Raw genomic sequence first — 15,877 nt, forward strand, 5'->3', positions numbered from 1 at the left:
GGAATTCTAGCCCTGAAATATTTAAAATGTTGACTTCAAAGTCAGCGGAACTGTGCCAAGCACACGTCTGAAGATAAACGAGGAAGCTTTTGACAAAGGACAAAGTCAAGGTCCATTAACTCACACAGGATGGGGGTGTCTCAGGGAGGCTGGGCTTGTGTTCTGTTGTACACAGAGAAGAAAGCCTTATGCTGAAACAAAAACAAATGACTTTACCTCATAGGAAATGATTCCCATGGGACAGGGACTTGACACTCTCAGCCTCTGGAGTAGGTCTTCTGACCAGCCCAACATCTGTTGATTCAGAGAGGGTCCTGGTGCCTCTGGCTCCAGACCACTCCTGAACTTCGTAGAGCTTAGGTTACAAAACTACAGTGGGAGAGGCTGATGTGCAAGGGCGTGACTGCACACTAGGCTGTTGATTAGAGAGTAGTACCCAGGGCCATGGTTCCCTCATACACTGACTCTGAGACTGAGCGTTGTTTTAAGAAAACCTTAGGACTTACCTGTAAGACCAATATTCATATACTTACTGGATATTAATGTGACTTCCATTTTCCCTGTCCCCCTTGCAAATCAGAGATTCTGCTCCTGTCCAACATGTCCAAGGAAATGTCAGACTTTTCAGTGACTCTTACATCATAGGAATATTAAGTATGCATGGAATTTAGCTTTAAGAAAATAGCCTTTGGTCTAGAGAAATGACTCTTTGTTGGACCTGAATTTGATCTTTAGAACCCATGTGAAAAGAAAACAGGCGTGTTGGTGCGCACATGTAATCCCAGAGGCAGAGAGATAGTGATAGGTGGGCCACTTGGCAAGTCCCAGGCCAAAGATAATCTTATCTAAAACAGACAAACAAAAGAGGTAGGTAGTGTCTCATCCCACCCACTCCCTCTGTGTGTGTGTGTGTGTGTGTGTGTGTGTGTGTGTGTGTGTGTGTGTGTAGAGGTGGGGGAGTTAGTTAGATAGTTAGTTAAATAGTTTGTGTGTTTCTGTATCTAGTTCAAGTAAGTAGCCTTTGGCTATGATCACTTTTAGTTCAAAGCTGGAAATACCCCCAACTCATCCCTGGACATGGGTGTCCTTGACTTTCCTAAAGGTGTAACTTAAGGTCATAGGTTTACACTCTCAAAGCAGTGCAGGCTTACAGCAGAATGGCTTATCACGTGCCCCTCACCCCACTTCACAAATGAACACAAATAAATAACTTGGGCAAAATGATACTGCAGGTGGACTAGAGACATTAGGAAGCATGGGAAGTAGGCGGAACTGGGAGGAATTTGAAGAGGTCTGCAGGGCCCAGTGGTTTGCAGTGATGAAGAACAGTGAGGGCTTTCAGGAAGAGGGTGTTATAATCAACAAGAAAGTCAGCAGTCCATGGCAGAAGGACCAGTTGGAGAGAAAATGTTGGAATAGTTATCTGGGTCGGGTGTGGGTTCCTCTTTGGGATGATGGCTTGAATGTACTGATTTGCTGAAGGGTTTGATTAGAAAGTAACATGATTAAAGGTGTTTTGGCATGTTTTGTTTCCACAAGGTATGTTACGTACTGAGAACATGAGACGTGGACCGGAATGAGCAGTGTGAAAGTCCATGTAGATAGGACTGGGAGTAAGTCAACTGGGAGAAGCATAGAGGTCTGACACAGTCACTTGTCAGGTGCAGGTGATATCTGAGTTCTGCCCTGGGCAGAGGGCAAGGCCAGGGTGGAAGCTGGCAGGCTGGTAGAGCTGTTTATCATTAGCATGAGTCAGGGAAGCAGGGGACTTGAAACTAGGACACCTGCTTCCCCATACTCATGAAATGACTCACAGAAAGAATGGGACAGATTAGAAGTCAGCAATCTGAATGCCCTGGGGAATTAGGCAGTGCCAGTAAGATCTCCAGAATAACCTCTGGGAACAGACCCCAGATTCTTACAGCAGAAACTCGCATTACCGTGAAAGCACACCTAGGCTTGGAAGTACATTTGTCTTGTCAGGACACCTCTGGTTAGTTGCCCACAGGATGCTACTATGTGTACCCACCAGCAGAGCAGCACCTCTGCTGCTCGTATAGGCAGTCAGTCTGCAAACACCTCAGACACGGGAATGGGTTGGACTTAGTGACTAAGAGGGTGTGCAGTAGAAAGGGGAGATAAATTAAGAAATTCCTTCTGGATCCCAGCCCATGGGTGAGAGGTATGGGATGGGTGAGAAATAGAAATGTTAAGATGAGGAAATCGGTATGAAGAGTCACCCTGGGGAGGTGCTGTGTGTGAGGTGCTGAAAGCTCAGAAGAAAATAGCAGCACAAAGAGGGGCGAAAAGTCAGGCTTATCTACTCATCTCTCCAGCAAATAGATGTTGCACAGCTGTGATACATCTCCTACTGTTGGAAGCTGACACTGGAGAGTTCTACATGAAAATAATTATGAAGAGATTCTAGAAAAGGCTGAGAATAGAGGCTGTAGGATTCCTGAGAGGAAAGAGGCATGAGCAAGGAAGCAGAAGGAAGACCCAGAGGGAAAAAGAAATGTAGCTAGTGTGAAACCCTGTCCCAGGGGAACGTTTTTACAGAGATGTGGAACCAGCAGTGAGTGCTGACTCAGCACCTTCCTCACTGACAGCTGCAGTGAGCTCCCAGGTCTCCGTAGAGTGGCTTTCTGAGTCATTGGCTCCTTTGAGTCCTGAGAACTTGTCCAGCCTATTACCAGTTTGTTTGTTTTTCACAACTTTCATCTTGGTTTGCTAGACATGTTCTTTCTCATTCTCAAGCCGATGGTGCCAGATCACGACTCAGCAGGCGCCAAGTGGCCTGACCTTTGGATACACTCCTCCTGGTGTCTCTTCCTGGTGCCTAGGTTCGCTTCTTATGTTTGCTGTTTTGGACCTCTCCTCTCCATTCATGCCCACTTCCCAGGTCCTCTGCTGACTGACTCTGTGGTACTAGGTACAGCAGCTGCCCCAGTTTGCCCTGAGCTCCTTCCATGTTCTTCTGTGAGTCTGTAGCAGACTGTTGCCCCTTGATATTTAAAAACAAAACAAAACAAGCTCTTTTTCCTGCCTGCATCTTGATTTCCATGTCCTCAGATAGAATGGACTCTGAGTCTTTGTTTCCCAAAGAAGCACCATAGATTTCATTCTGTAGGCTGAATAAGGTATGAAAAAAGGGGGAAAAATCATTGAATTTTCCCAGAATTTGAAAGTACACCATAATTACCATTTCACATTCTGCTCACAAGGTCCCTTTCCTTATATTTAAGGTTTAAAGGAACACTGCTTTATTTTTGTAGGCTGCTTTTGTTGAACATTCTGATACTAGCTTTTCTACAGTTCCTATTTATGGGCTTCATGTTTTGTTTAAAGGTGACCTTTTTAGAGACTGGAGAGATGCCTCAGTGTTTCAGAATAATGGGTGTAGTTCCCAGCACCCACATGACTACTAACAACTGTCTAAACTCCAGTTTGAGAGGATCATAAAGCTGGCAGATGTCCAGCTTAATGACCAACAAGATGGATGCTGTAATTAGACACATGCTGTTGCTGCTCTGCACCCTGTGCAGGTGACACTTCTTCCCAGATGAGACCCTTCCCTGTCCCATCCTCACTGTCCTGACTGGAGGGATTCAAGTGTTTCTTTTTCAGTATCTCCTCAAGCTAACAGAAACAGAGTTGCTGTCAGAGAGCAGCATGCAGTGACAGTTCATTTCCGAGAGCTTAGTACTTTACACGTGGTATCTAAGTGTGACCAGATAAGGTCAGATTGCCAGATTGTTCCCCCAAGTTTCTATAGCACAGTGTACTCCTTCAACATGTAACACACTCTACTATTCAGTCTTGTCATCTGAATTCCACTTCTCATTGCTGTGACAAAAGTAGCAAAACAACTTGAGGAGGGGTAGGTTTTATGCTGGCTTGCAGTCTGAGCACAGTGCGGTCAGGGCATGACAGCAAGAGCAGGAGGTGCAGGCTCTGCAGTCAGCAGGGAGCAGAGAGATGGATTCTTTCACCTAGAATTCTGTTCTTCCAAGACCCCAGCCCATGGAATGACGCCCTCTTAGGCTAGAGCTTCTGCAGAACGTGCACCCGTTCAGAGATACTAGGCTTTCCTAGAGGATTTTAGACTCAGCCAAGATGACCGGAAGGATTAAATGGCACACTGTACCTTGAAGTTGTCAATCTAATTTTCCTCAGTCTTTTGGATATAAAATAACTATTCACTGCTTTAATGTGTATCTTCATGTGCTATTGCATGTCTATGTCTGTGCCATGTTGCACATGCGTAAGTCAGAGGCAAACTCAGAAATAGGTTCTCTCCTCCCATTGTGAGTCCTAGGGATAGGTTCCCAGTGAGCATTTTTATTCGTTGAGCTCTCTCTGTCCGTTAATGTTTCTTGTAGGCTAATAGGGGATGTAGTTTCTGTCTGTCTCCTGATGTGTTCTACCTCGTAGGAGAGTGTAGCATTCTTTCACACCTTCACCTGTCATCGCTTTTCACTTCAAAGCTACACCTAGTGCTTGTTGGCTAATATCTGCCCTTGGCTGGAGCTGCCAGGAGGCTGGGAAGTCCTGTTCTACATATGATATTTACCCAACCAGAACCTTTACAGAGGCAGATCAGACCACTGCTGGATTGAAAATCTTGGAAACATTTAGCCCCAAGAAGAGGCTAAAAAAGATGTGGTTGCTTTCAAATTAGTTATATTTTAGTGAACTGTTCTATAAATGTCTTTCATATCATTAAAACTTGACTTGAAGAGTTGTTTGCCATGCCTTGTTTTTACTTTTTGACTTCGCAAGCATGACTATGAGAAGGAATAGCAGGAAGTGTAAGTCCTAGTGAAACCTTAACTAAAGGAAACAATGCACTTGTTAGGTGAGTAGCCAGGAACAAGATCATAGTCATGTTTTTACAAATGTTGTAAAGTCAGATCTGTAGTCATTTAATCCTGAAATAGGCCTCTGTTTGATTTTATAAAATTAATGTTCATTTTAAGCTAAACCATACACGATAGATGATAGCAGTTTTAAGCTAATACATGTGGGAGTTTTGTGGGCTTAAAGTAATGTTGTGCTCTCCCTACGCACACTTGTTAGCCAATGTTGTATAACCTCTGTTTTCTCCAGGTATGGTGTGAGTCCTGAGAACATTATCCTCTACGGACAGAGCATTGGCACTGTCCCCACTGTGGACCTGGCCTCGCGGTATGAGTGTGCAGCCGTCATCCTCCATTCCCCTCTGATGTCTGGATTGCGTGTTGCTTTTCCGGATACCAGGAAAACATACTGCTTTGATGCTTTCCCCAGGTGAGCTTATGGACAAGTGAGAAGTTGACCAGTGTTCAGAGTCCATATCAATGTCTAAATGTTGGTTGCACACCCCTCTGTGCCAGGCCCCTGGGCATCACTGTGGATATAAGACAAATGTAAGATTTCAGCCTTCAGGGCTGGCTATGCATTAGGAAGTCTCCAGATGATGGATAAGGCCCTTGAGTGTGCCAGTACCCAGGACTAATTGATTCACCTGTAACATACAGCATGTCCTGAAGGAACTTCCAGTTCAGTATTCATTTATTCAGAGGGACCTGTATTGCTCAATTACTCAAGAGCTATTCACAAGAGGTATCAGGAAGCAATTAGCTCTGGTATAGACTCTGAACTAAAAACAAGCACACGGAAGAAACTTCTTTTTCAGTCAGAGAATATGGGTGAGGAGAAAGTGACACTGTAATTCTTGTGAAAAGAAGAGAAAGGTAGCCCTGGGAATGGTTGAAACAGCCACCCTTCTTCCTGATCTTAGACTTTTAGGTTGTCCCTGCAGAGATACCCTGCCCTGGGAGAAGGTAAGACTCAGTGTTGGTTATCCTAAGGCCCTCCGCTAGCTGACCCCTGCTGTTCTCTAGCTCCTCCTAATGGAAGGGAGAACGAAGAAATACAATACTGTGAACAAAGTGTTTGCTTTGCAAGTTCCTTCTTGACTAATTGTTTTGTTTTTGATTTTTAAGTGATAATGTGAGAAGGATTTTTAAAGTATTGGCCCCCTAGGTTTTTCCTGCAGTGCCTTGCAGAAGCCAGCCAGCCTGTATTGTGCTTTCCAGGAAAAGCGTCAGCAGGAGTAATGCATGCTCTGAAGATTTGGGTTGACCTATTAATTGCCACTGTTCTGCTCTCGTTGGAGAAGAACATACAGCATTTGGCTGCATGGTGTTGTGTTCCAGTGTCTCATTTCACAGGAAGAGACCTTTGTTAGCATCTGATTCTCAACTTGTGTAGCTTGTACCGGGCTTCACTGAAACTCTGCCTGGGAACGGGACACTGCATTTCTGTGGCATGGCTGCGAATGCTAAGTAGGGTTGACATGCCTGGCAAATGTGGCCTTATTTGTGCTGAATTGGTAATGAGAGTCAGTTTGTTTAAAGACATGCTTTGCATGTTTGTGGGAAGCAGTTCCAGGCGTTACCCTGGCAACAGAACGATGAGATTAGCTTATATCTTAAAATGCAGCCATTGAAACTAATTCCCTTGTAACTAATTGTACTTTATTAATTAATAACAAACCAACAACAAATGCTGTTTGTCTGATTTACCAGGCATTGAAGGCTGACCCTCCAGTTAGCCTTCCCAGCAGCTTTGAAAAGTTGATCCAGTTACTGTACTCTTTACAGATCAGGCCAAAAGCAGTGACATCACTGGCTTCGTAAGGTTGGAGACAAAAGAGGCCACTGCTCCCTAAATTATTGATGGACTAGATTTCAAGCCATTAATGGCTCCACTGGCTTTCATCATTAATTGGATTTGGCAACATTTTCTATATGGTGCCCTTGCTGTCAAATGGCAGAGTGCTGTCTTTCTTAAAGAGAAGTCGGCTTTCATGGTTCCTTCTATGTTAAAAAGAGAGAGACTGAGTCCTGGTCATGCTTCAGTGTTGGTTCTTCTCCGCCTGCACAAATAGGGATGGACAGAGGCTTTCAACTTCAGATGCCCTTTGCAGACAGTAAGAGATTTCCATAAATAGCAGCATGAGATATAGTCTCAGGCCTGTCCTAACTGTTGAGTAAACACAGTTTTTAATTGAGTGTAATTGACGGCTTATAAAGGGAGACACTTGAAAATTAAATCCAGGGGAAGAGTAAGGTTCTGGTACAATTCCTGGTCTGCAAAACTGCACATGACCACAGAGGCTCTGATCTTCACAGGTCCTGTGGCTGCTGGGGTTTTGCAGTCTTTCTGGGGTGCCTTTAAGCAGTTGGCAGCTTTGTGAGTTGTTCATAAAGACTGACAGTCACTTGTAGACCTTTGGAATGTGTAACGGATGTTAGCTCTCTTTATTATCTCCCTGGCCTGGTGCCTGTTATTTTATAATCTCTCTGAGCTTCAGTTCCCTCCCTGATGAAACAGAAGACAGTTCCTCATGGGTTCTTTTTCATGTGAATTAGATGAGATTTCATGTGGACTGTGCAGAGTGCTCTGCTATAATGGATGTGAGCTGTTAACTTTATCAGAAAAACTCCCACAAATAGCACCCATTTGTGTCCTGCTACAATCCTGATGAGGATCAACTAGAAAAGAGTCAGCAGCAAGCTGGTCTTCTCGGGCAGAAGGACAGATGGAAAGAGACGTTTATTCATGGCTTAAAGGACCATCACCCCATCAGAGCAGTCACCCATTCACCCAGCCCGACACATGCTAGTGGCCCTTTCAGCTCCTCCCTGGGACTTATTTTCAGAACCTAAAGCACAGATCCATGAGAAGTCATCTGTGAGAATGGACTTCGTTTTTATAAACAGTTGGAATAAAATCTAAGCATCACATGAAGCTTTTGATGGTGCTTTTTTTTTAATCAAAGAGTTCTCTGCTTTTATGAAATGAGACTTATTTAAAAAGTTTTTAAAAATATTTTATATTTGCGAGTGTGTTTTGCCTCCATGTATGTGTACCACATGTGTGGTTGGTACCCAAAAATACCAAAAGAGGGCATCAGATCCCTTGGTACTGGAGTTACTGATGGTGGTTAGTCTCATGTGGATGCTGGAAGTTGAACCTGGGTCCCCTACAAGAGCAACCAGTGCTATCAACCACCGAGCCACCTGTCCAGCCTGGGCTTGCTTCTTCAGGAAGAGTATCCAGTCCCACTTTACAGAGCTATTCATTCAGATATATCAAGTGCTTGCTTGTTTATATTTTAAAGTTTTCTCAAAATACAAATTAAAAAATACTAGTTATTGTTTTTGCTAGTCGTATGGTTTTAGTTGTTTTTAATAAAACTACTTTTAAAAAAATTGCTAAATGCAATATAGTATTCTTGATGGGATGTTGGAATAGGAAAGAGACATTTGTGGAAAAACAAGTGAAACCTAACTAGAAGTGGGAGGTTTTAGCTAATAGGTATATACTAAAGTTGGTTTCTTGGTTTTGACAAATATTATGGTAATGGCTGCTATTAGCTCAATAGGAAATGAATTAGGAGTTAGGAGATAGGAAGTGAGTTGGGAATTGGTATAGCTTTCTTTGCCATAAATCCTAAATGATTCTAAATTTAAAAAAAAAAAAAAGTTAAGGAAAAACGTATTAGAAAAACAATGGGAAAGAAAGCTAAGCCGTTACGGTATGTCAGCGTGAGCTTATCACCTGTAGTGGGCATCACTTTTAGCTATGAGGGCATGGCAGAGCTCTGTGATGTCCAACTGTGGTGTTAATGGGCTTGTCAGGGCAGCTCTTCTGTGAGTGTGACTAAAGGAGTCCTTTTCTCCCCTCCCACTTCTTTCTTGCAGCATTGACAAGATATCTAAAGTCACCTCTCCTGTGTTGGTCATTCACGGTACCGAGGATGAGGTCATCGATTTCTCGCATGGCTTGGCGATGTATGAGCGCTGTCCCCGTGCTGTAGAGCCCCTGTGGGTTGAGGGGGCTGGGCACAATGATATAGAGCTCTATGCACAGTACCTAGAACGACTAAAACAGTTCATATCTCACGAGCTTCCCAACTCCTGAAGATGGCGGCCAACCTTACCTCATTACTGTGAAGCGAGGATCCTTGTTTGCACACGCTTTGACTGGATTTAACAGTGATACCTAATAACCACAGAGAAGGGCCCAGCCTTTGGGTGTTCTCCTTAAAGAGCTAACACAGTCTGTCTTTTGTACCTAATCTCCACCTTCCATTAGGCTGAGCAGCTGGATTCTCAGCTGCAAGACCTTGCAGGAGTGGGAACGAGAGTTGACCATGAGGGCTGTTTCCCAGGGCTGTAGACTAAAGTGTGATCAAGTCTGTCTCCCTCGCTGTCACCTCTGATTCCCCCCACCCACCGGTGCAGGATCACCGTCTCACCCATGTGCCGGTGTTTGACCTGAGGCGCTTTCAGCCCTGGTGCCAAGGGTGCGATTCCTTTGTGAAGCTGTGGTAGTGTAACTGGAAAACTGTGAGAAATCCTCCATTAACTCGTGTTAACACACAAGTCTTTCCCACACATGAAGAATGATTTCCTGGAACTATCACTAACAGCTTCATCAACTGTTACCATTTAAATACAACTGGAATATTCTTAAACAGGAAACTGGGGTTTTTTTAAGTGTAAATTTATTACTAGCCAAGAGTTTTAATATTTTGATTGTCTGGTCTAATAGAGCCTGGCCGACTGTCCTTCTGTAAAGTCCTCCTTGTCGGCTTTCTTAAAGCCCTGTACATATTTGCAATTACATTGTGCACAAATTCTTAATGGATACATTTCTTTTGTCAGGCTACAACAACAGACTGCAGATTCCTTGTTTGTATTGTAAATGATTGAATACATTTTGTTAATATGTTTTTATTCCTATGTTTTGCTATTAAAATTTTTATAACATTTCCAAGACAAAAAATTCCAAGTTTCTGCTTTGAAGAATTTAGGTAATTAAATTACCCTAAGCTGATCTCTTAGTTTAGGAGTTCTTTGGGTTTTGACACTGGAGTTGTGCCAGGTGAACATCAGAAACGAGATGTTTAAATCACTACACTACTTGTATTGGTTGCGGGATTGGGTTTGGGGTTGTTTGGTCTTATTTTAGTTTTCTTTTTTCAAATTTAAAAGCCTTAAATGTACTGTAAGCCTCAGATCGTTGTACAACTGGATTGCGTTGGTTGCCAGTTTGTGTGCTGTTGCCTGGATGCGGCACGGTGGTTGGTAATGGAATAAAGGACGCATGGATCAGAACACGTGGGCTTATGTGCTCCTTCCTTCATCCGCCATCAAAAGAAACAGTGAGAACGTACCATTCCTCTCGACTCGAGGGGATCCTTGGGGTGTCACTGTTGGAAGCTGAGACACGGAGCAGCAGGAGACATAGATGGTCCCTAAGTGGGACGTGCAGTAGGACTGTTTCAGATTCACAGAGCTGACAGTACTCTTGAGGTACTCGGCCGGGAGAACACAGAGAACCAGTTCTCTGTGAAGGGTGAGTCATGACAGTGACCTAGGGTCTTTTCAGCCTTTGATCACCTTTCCAGAGAAAGGATACCAGCTTTCAGCTCTTAGCACAGCCTTTCCTAATCGCACTTTAAGAGGATGTGGTGATTGCCCCACATGGCACACCAGATGGGAGAAACACCCCAGAGGCCTGTTGAAGAGAAGCTAACCGAGGGGTCTAAGCATCTGACTTCTCATCCTGTTTGTTGATGGTGCTTGGATCTTTAATACTCTCGCCTCTCTTGTTTCACCTACTACACAACTGAGTGAGTCACCAAGTCCAGCATCTAAATTTCAGCAGTTGTTATGAACAAATAGGAAACTGCACCATGACAGATAGAAACTGAGAGGCCTGTTTCTTTACTACTGCTTAATATTCGTTCAGTGCAACTCACACTTTTCTCAGAGCCAGGGGATGTGTGGCACGGGAGTAGCACCCTTCTGAGCATGGCTCAAAAGAATGGAATTCTGGTGGGGGTGGGGTGTTGAACCCCTGAGACTTGGTCACACTGACTGTAGGCTCCCTCCTGAGTTGCACCACCACTACTTTGACGGATGCCCACCAGATTTCCTGTAGTTGCAGAAGTGTCTGGGAGATTTAAATTGTCTTTCTCTATGGTTAACAAAAGAAATCATGAGGCAATGAAAAAAATCTCTTTATAGACTAGATATTGGGTGGGTTATTTCTAATATATGATTTGTGCTTTCCAACACAAAGCCAGGCTTAGAAATCACATTCAGAGTCAGGCACTGTGACCAAGGTCTCTCTCATTCTGATGATTAGTATCCCTAATAGAGAAGTCAGTTACTTTTCTGTTGCTGTAATGACACGAATAACCAAGGGAAACTTTTAAAAGCATTTAATTAGGGACTTACAGGTTCAGAGAGTTCGTCCATGACCATCATAGTGGGGAGCAGGACAGCAAGCAGGCACAGTACTGTAGCTGAGGGCTTATATCTAATCAACAACCAAAAAGTAGAAGGGTAGTTAACTGGGCCTGGGGTGGGCTTTTAAAACCTCAAATCCCACTGTTTGTGGCATTCATTCCTCCAGGGCCTTCTGCTAATCCTTCCCAAACAGTTCCACCAACTGAGGAACAAGTGTTCAGTCACACAAACAACTGAGCCCATGGGCACTGTTCTCATCTAACCCCCAGTCAGTGGTACAGATCAGTCAGAAAAACCCTCACATCCTAAGGTAAAGCACTGCTTTGTCATATTCTTTGCAAACTGGAGAGTAAGGTGGTTGTGGTCTCAGAAAAGGTATTTTCTGTCCAAATAAAATCATTCTTAAAACAGTATAGGCTCTGAGAACCATTTGAAGCTTGGAAGGGCTGATGAATTGTCAAGACACCCTTTGAGGTACAGTTCCCTAACTCTTGGAGGTTAGCAGGGGAGTGTGGAGTTCACAGACTTCTGAGCCTAGAGAGAAGGAACCACAGATGTGTGCTGTGTCAGAGAACAAAGCCAGGAGCATTAAGTTCAACTTGAAAGCCTCTAGCCTAGTGGCTAGTCTGCTCCTGAGGACAGTTTCAGAGACCTGGGGACAGCTTTTCTAGCCTGCAACAGACTGGGATGCAAAGGCCGTCTCACAGCAGAGACACTCAATTGAGAGGTAGCTTCCTGAAGAACGTGCTGATAACAGTGGAAGAACTGGTAAAAACGGAAAACTCTCTCCAAGGCCCCAGCAGTTCACCCAGATAGTCTTTCACATCGTTAAGGGGAACAATGAATTCAAGCAGAGACGTACTTAACAGAGACCAGAATAGCGCTCCCATGCAGAAGCAAATGTGTGGAGTGAAACATTAGGCATTCTATCAAGGTAACCTAGCATGATCAAGCTGCTCTTATTCTGATTACATAAACAAAATGCAAATACTTGTTAATAAGTAAAGCAAAATCTCAAAAGCAAACAATGGTTTGGGGATCAGGCCCAGGATTTTGAACATACTAGACAAATGCTCTACTACTGACCTATATATTTGTCCAGCAATAATAACTTAAACTTCACTTCTTGCTTGGAATCTTAATAAAGTTGGTATGGAAGGATGATTTCTTATTTTGGCAGCGTCTTATCCAGTAGACCAGGCTGGCCTTAAAATGCCAACAAATTCATCCTACCTGAGTTGAGACTCACGTATGCACCACCATTGTTTTTTAATTAATTGAAAAGAACCAAAAACTTAGGTCTGTGGTTGGCATATATTGGTTTTGTTCAAGTTGTCTGCTCTGTTGTCAAGGATTAATGTTGCCATCAACACTACAGTGTAAGGCCTGGAATTCTAACCATGGGTTAAGCCTGGTAATGGAAAGAGACTTCAACAAACTTAAAGGCGATTGCACAAAGTTGTAAGATTCATAAAAATGATGGCTTAGGATTTCTATCACTGTGATAAAACTCTTTGGACAAAAGCAACTTGGAGAAGAAGTGATTTATTTAGTTTGTATATCTTGAGTCACAGTCTACTGAGGAGAACCAAGGCAGGAACCGATACAGAGGCCATGAAGGAGTGCTACTACTGGCTTGCTCTCCATGGCTTGCTCAACCTGCCTTCTTACAGACTGCAGGACCACCAGGCCAAGGATGGTACAAGTGTATGAGTTCTCCCATATCAGTCACTAATCAAGGCAATAACTATAGCTTGCTTACAAGCCAATCTTTTGGAAGCTATTTTTTTTTTCAATTAGAACTCTGTCTTCCCATTTATGTCTGGATTTGTGTCCAGTTGACAAAAAACAACTAGCAAAGGTGACAAATAAAAATGGACCAAAAAAAAAAAAATCAGTTACCACCAGATTATTAGTAATGAGTTATAAAAAGTACTCGTGACATCCTGTTTCAAGAAATACACACCACCAAATACACACCACACACACACACACACACACACACACACGCTGATACTTGTAGAAAGGCTGTGTCGGGGTTGAGGAGCCTGGATCTACTTTGCAGGCTCCGTGAGCCCCAGGAGGCTTATCAGGGCTGTGCATAAGGAATGAGTGTCTGGAGGTAAGAGGGCTGAGTGAAGAATGCCCAGAGCGAAGAATGCATTACACAGCTGGTAGTTCTGTGTGCAGCCAGCCTGGCTTGGAGTTCCTACTGCGTAGTGAGCTTGTGACCTAAAGGAATCCCTAGGCATCTCTGAAGTGATGGTAATATCTGCACAGTTAAAGAATTGAATGAAGTTCTTCAGTAGAAATGCCTGGCAGGCGAGAAGAAACGGAAACGTGCCCACGTTAAACAGAAGTGTAGAGTCTGGGTTTAGAACCAAAATGAAGGAAGAGACTTTGAAAACTACACACTGAGTTAATTTGTCTGCCTCTGTTCTGCACTGCTGCATAATCGTTGCTCACCTCCCCAAGAACTTCCCGTCTCACTGCTTCCAGTTTGATTATACCCGGCCCTGTTCACTGTTGTCTGAAAGTACATCGAGGTGGCTCCCAGCTTGCAGACCTACGTGGACAGTTAGCTGCTTGAATCTAACCTACCCTAGCACTTCCAAGATGGGCTGCTCCAGGCAGGACCTCGCTGTATGTAGCCCAGGCTTAGCCCATGCTGACTCTGAGCCTTCGATTCTCCTATTCATCCATCCATCCACCCATCCATCCATCCGTCCGTCCGTCCATCTGTCCATCCATCCATCCATCCATCCCATCCATCCATCCATCCATCCATCCATCCATCCACCCACTACCCATCCATCCATCCACCCATCCATCCATCCGTCTGTCCGTCAAATCCGTCCGTCCATCCATCCATCCACCACCCACCCACCCACCCACCCATCCATCCATCCACCCACCACCCATCCATCCATCCATCCATCCATCCATCATCCATCCATCCATCCATTCGATCATTCATTCATTTATTAGGCTGTAGAGACGTCTCAGGGGTTAAAAGCACTTGCTGCTCTTCCAGAAGACCATGGTTTGATTTCTAGCACCCATGTGTCAGCTTACTATTGTCTGGAACTCCAATTCTAGGAGTTCTGAAGCTCTCTTCTGGCCTCTGAGGGCATCAGGCATGCACTTAGTGCACAGACATGTGCAGGCAAAACACCCTTACACAGAAAAATAATGTTACAAAATAATAAAAATTAGCCCATCTCCCAAATTTTACAACCAAATTTCTACTATCAGATTAAGTGTCTTCAAGACCTTAGAAAAACATTTTGTTCACTTTCTCCCAAGCACACTCTCTTTCCTCCCATATTCCAGAGGGAACACCATCCCAAGTACCCTCCTTTTCATCTGCTCACATTTCTGTGTAGCCAGAACATCGGTGACATGTTGGAAATAATGTAAGAAATTCAAGAGATTAGTGAAAAGGAGGTCGCTTTTAACATGCCATTCTGCATGTTAAATAGGGCACTAGCGTAGAGAATTTGGCAAAAGGTGGTGGTTTTTCAAGTCTCTTGGTTGAAAAAAAATATTCTGTCCTCCTCTGTCAGAGTCTGGGACTTGACCTTTCCTCAAATTCCCAGTTTCATCGGTTTAAGACACAGAGTCTTATTTAACGAGTAATTTGGGACTTGAGCCTGCTCCCGTTTTTATTATGGGCCTAGTCACATTACAGACAAGGTAATTCTCCAGCTCTCAGAGCTCTAGCCACCACCTGGGGAAGAGAAGGCACAGGGCCTCCTGCTCATCTGTAACCCTGAAGACACTAAGCACGCCTCATGGAAACTAGACTAGTACAATCTTTTTCTTACAGCCATGTGCATGCTGGGATACGCCTGGCCTCGCATGTCTGCATGTGTGTACAGGAAATGTCCCTCACAGCCTCATGTTTGACTACTCTATTTCCAGTTGGTGACACTAACTTGGGATCTTACAAAACCTTCAGGAGGTGGGGCCTCAGTGAAGGACATAGATTCCTAGGGAACAATCCTTGGGGTGTATTATCCCCAGTCACTTCCTGTCTCACTTTCTGCTTCTTAGTCAGCCATGAAGTGAACAGCTCTCCTCCATCATTGGCTCCCTGCACCATGATGTCTTCCTCTAAGCACACAGATCCAGATGGCCAAAGATTGATCTCTTTGAAACCTCTAAACAATGTCTTGCCTCCTTGTTATGATCTGTAGGCAAGATGCTGCACAGGCTGCGGCTGAGCACGTGCTTTGCAGCTGGTGGTGATTTTTGTGGGAGCTGTGGAACCTTCTGAGACTCCGCTTCCAGCCCAGGCTCCCCGCTTCCTGGCTGATGCCATTTCCAAGCAGCTGCTCCGGCACCGGCCGTCTGAGACCAAGCCACATTGGTTGGCATCCTTTCCCTGCTGTGGTAGACAATATCCCTTAAACCATGTGATAAACCTTAGCTCTTAAGCTATTTTGGTCAAGTATTTTGTTTACAGCAACGAAAAGCTAACTTATGAAAGTGGTGGTCGTGAACTCCTTTACCTCATGCCTAATTTTAGAAGAAATGTTTTTTTTAATATCTCTTCATTTATG

At 44.1% G+C, this 15,877-nt stretch overlaps 1 protein-coding gene across 1 annotated transcript in view; it reads left to right on the forward strand.

Moving 5' to 3' along the window:
• Abhd17c (abhydrolase domain containing 17C, depalmitoylase) overlaps positions 1-10,172 on the forward strand; it is a 41,705-nt gene extending 31,533 nt beyond the window's left edge. The window contains 2 exon segments of the mRNA XM_032893288.1: positions 5,110-5,289; positions 8,754-10,172. Coding sequence (XP_032749179.1) covers positions 5,110-5,289; positions 8,754-8,973 — 400 coding nt within the window. The 3' untranslated portion in view covers positions 8,974-10,172.
• Positions 10,173-15,877: the final 5,705 nt, after the last annotated feature.

This window comes from Rattus rattus, chromosome 2 (assembly GCF_011064425.1).
Source record: "Rattus rattus isolate New Zealand chromosome 2, Rrattus_CSIRO_v1, whole genome shotgun sequence".
In the NCBI taxonomy this organism is placed as follows: Eukaryota; Metazoa; Chordata; class Mammalia; order Rodentia; family Muridae; genus Rattus; species Rattus rattus.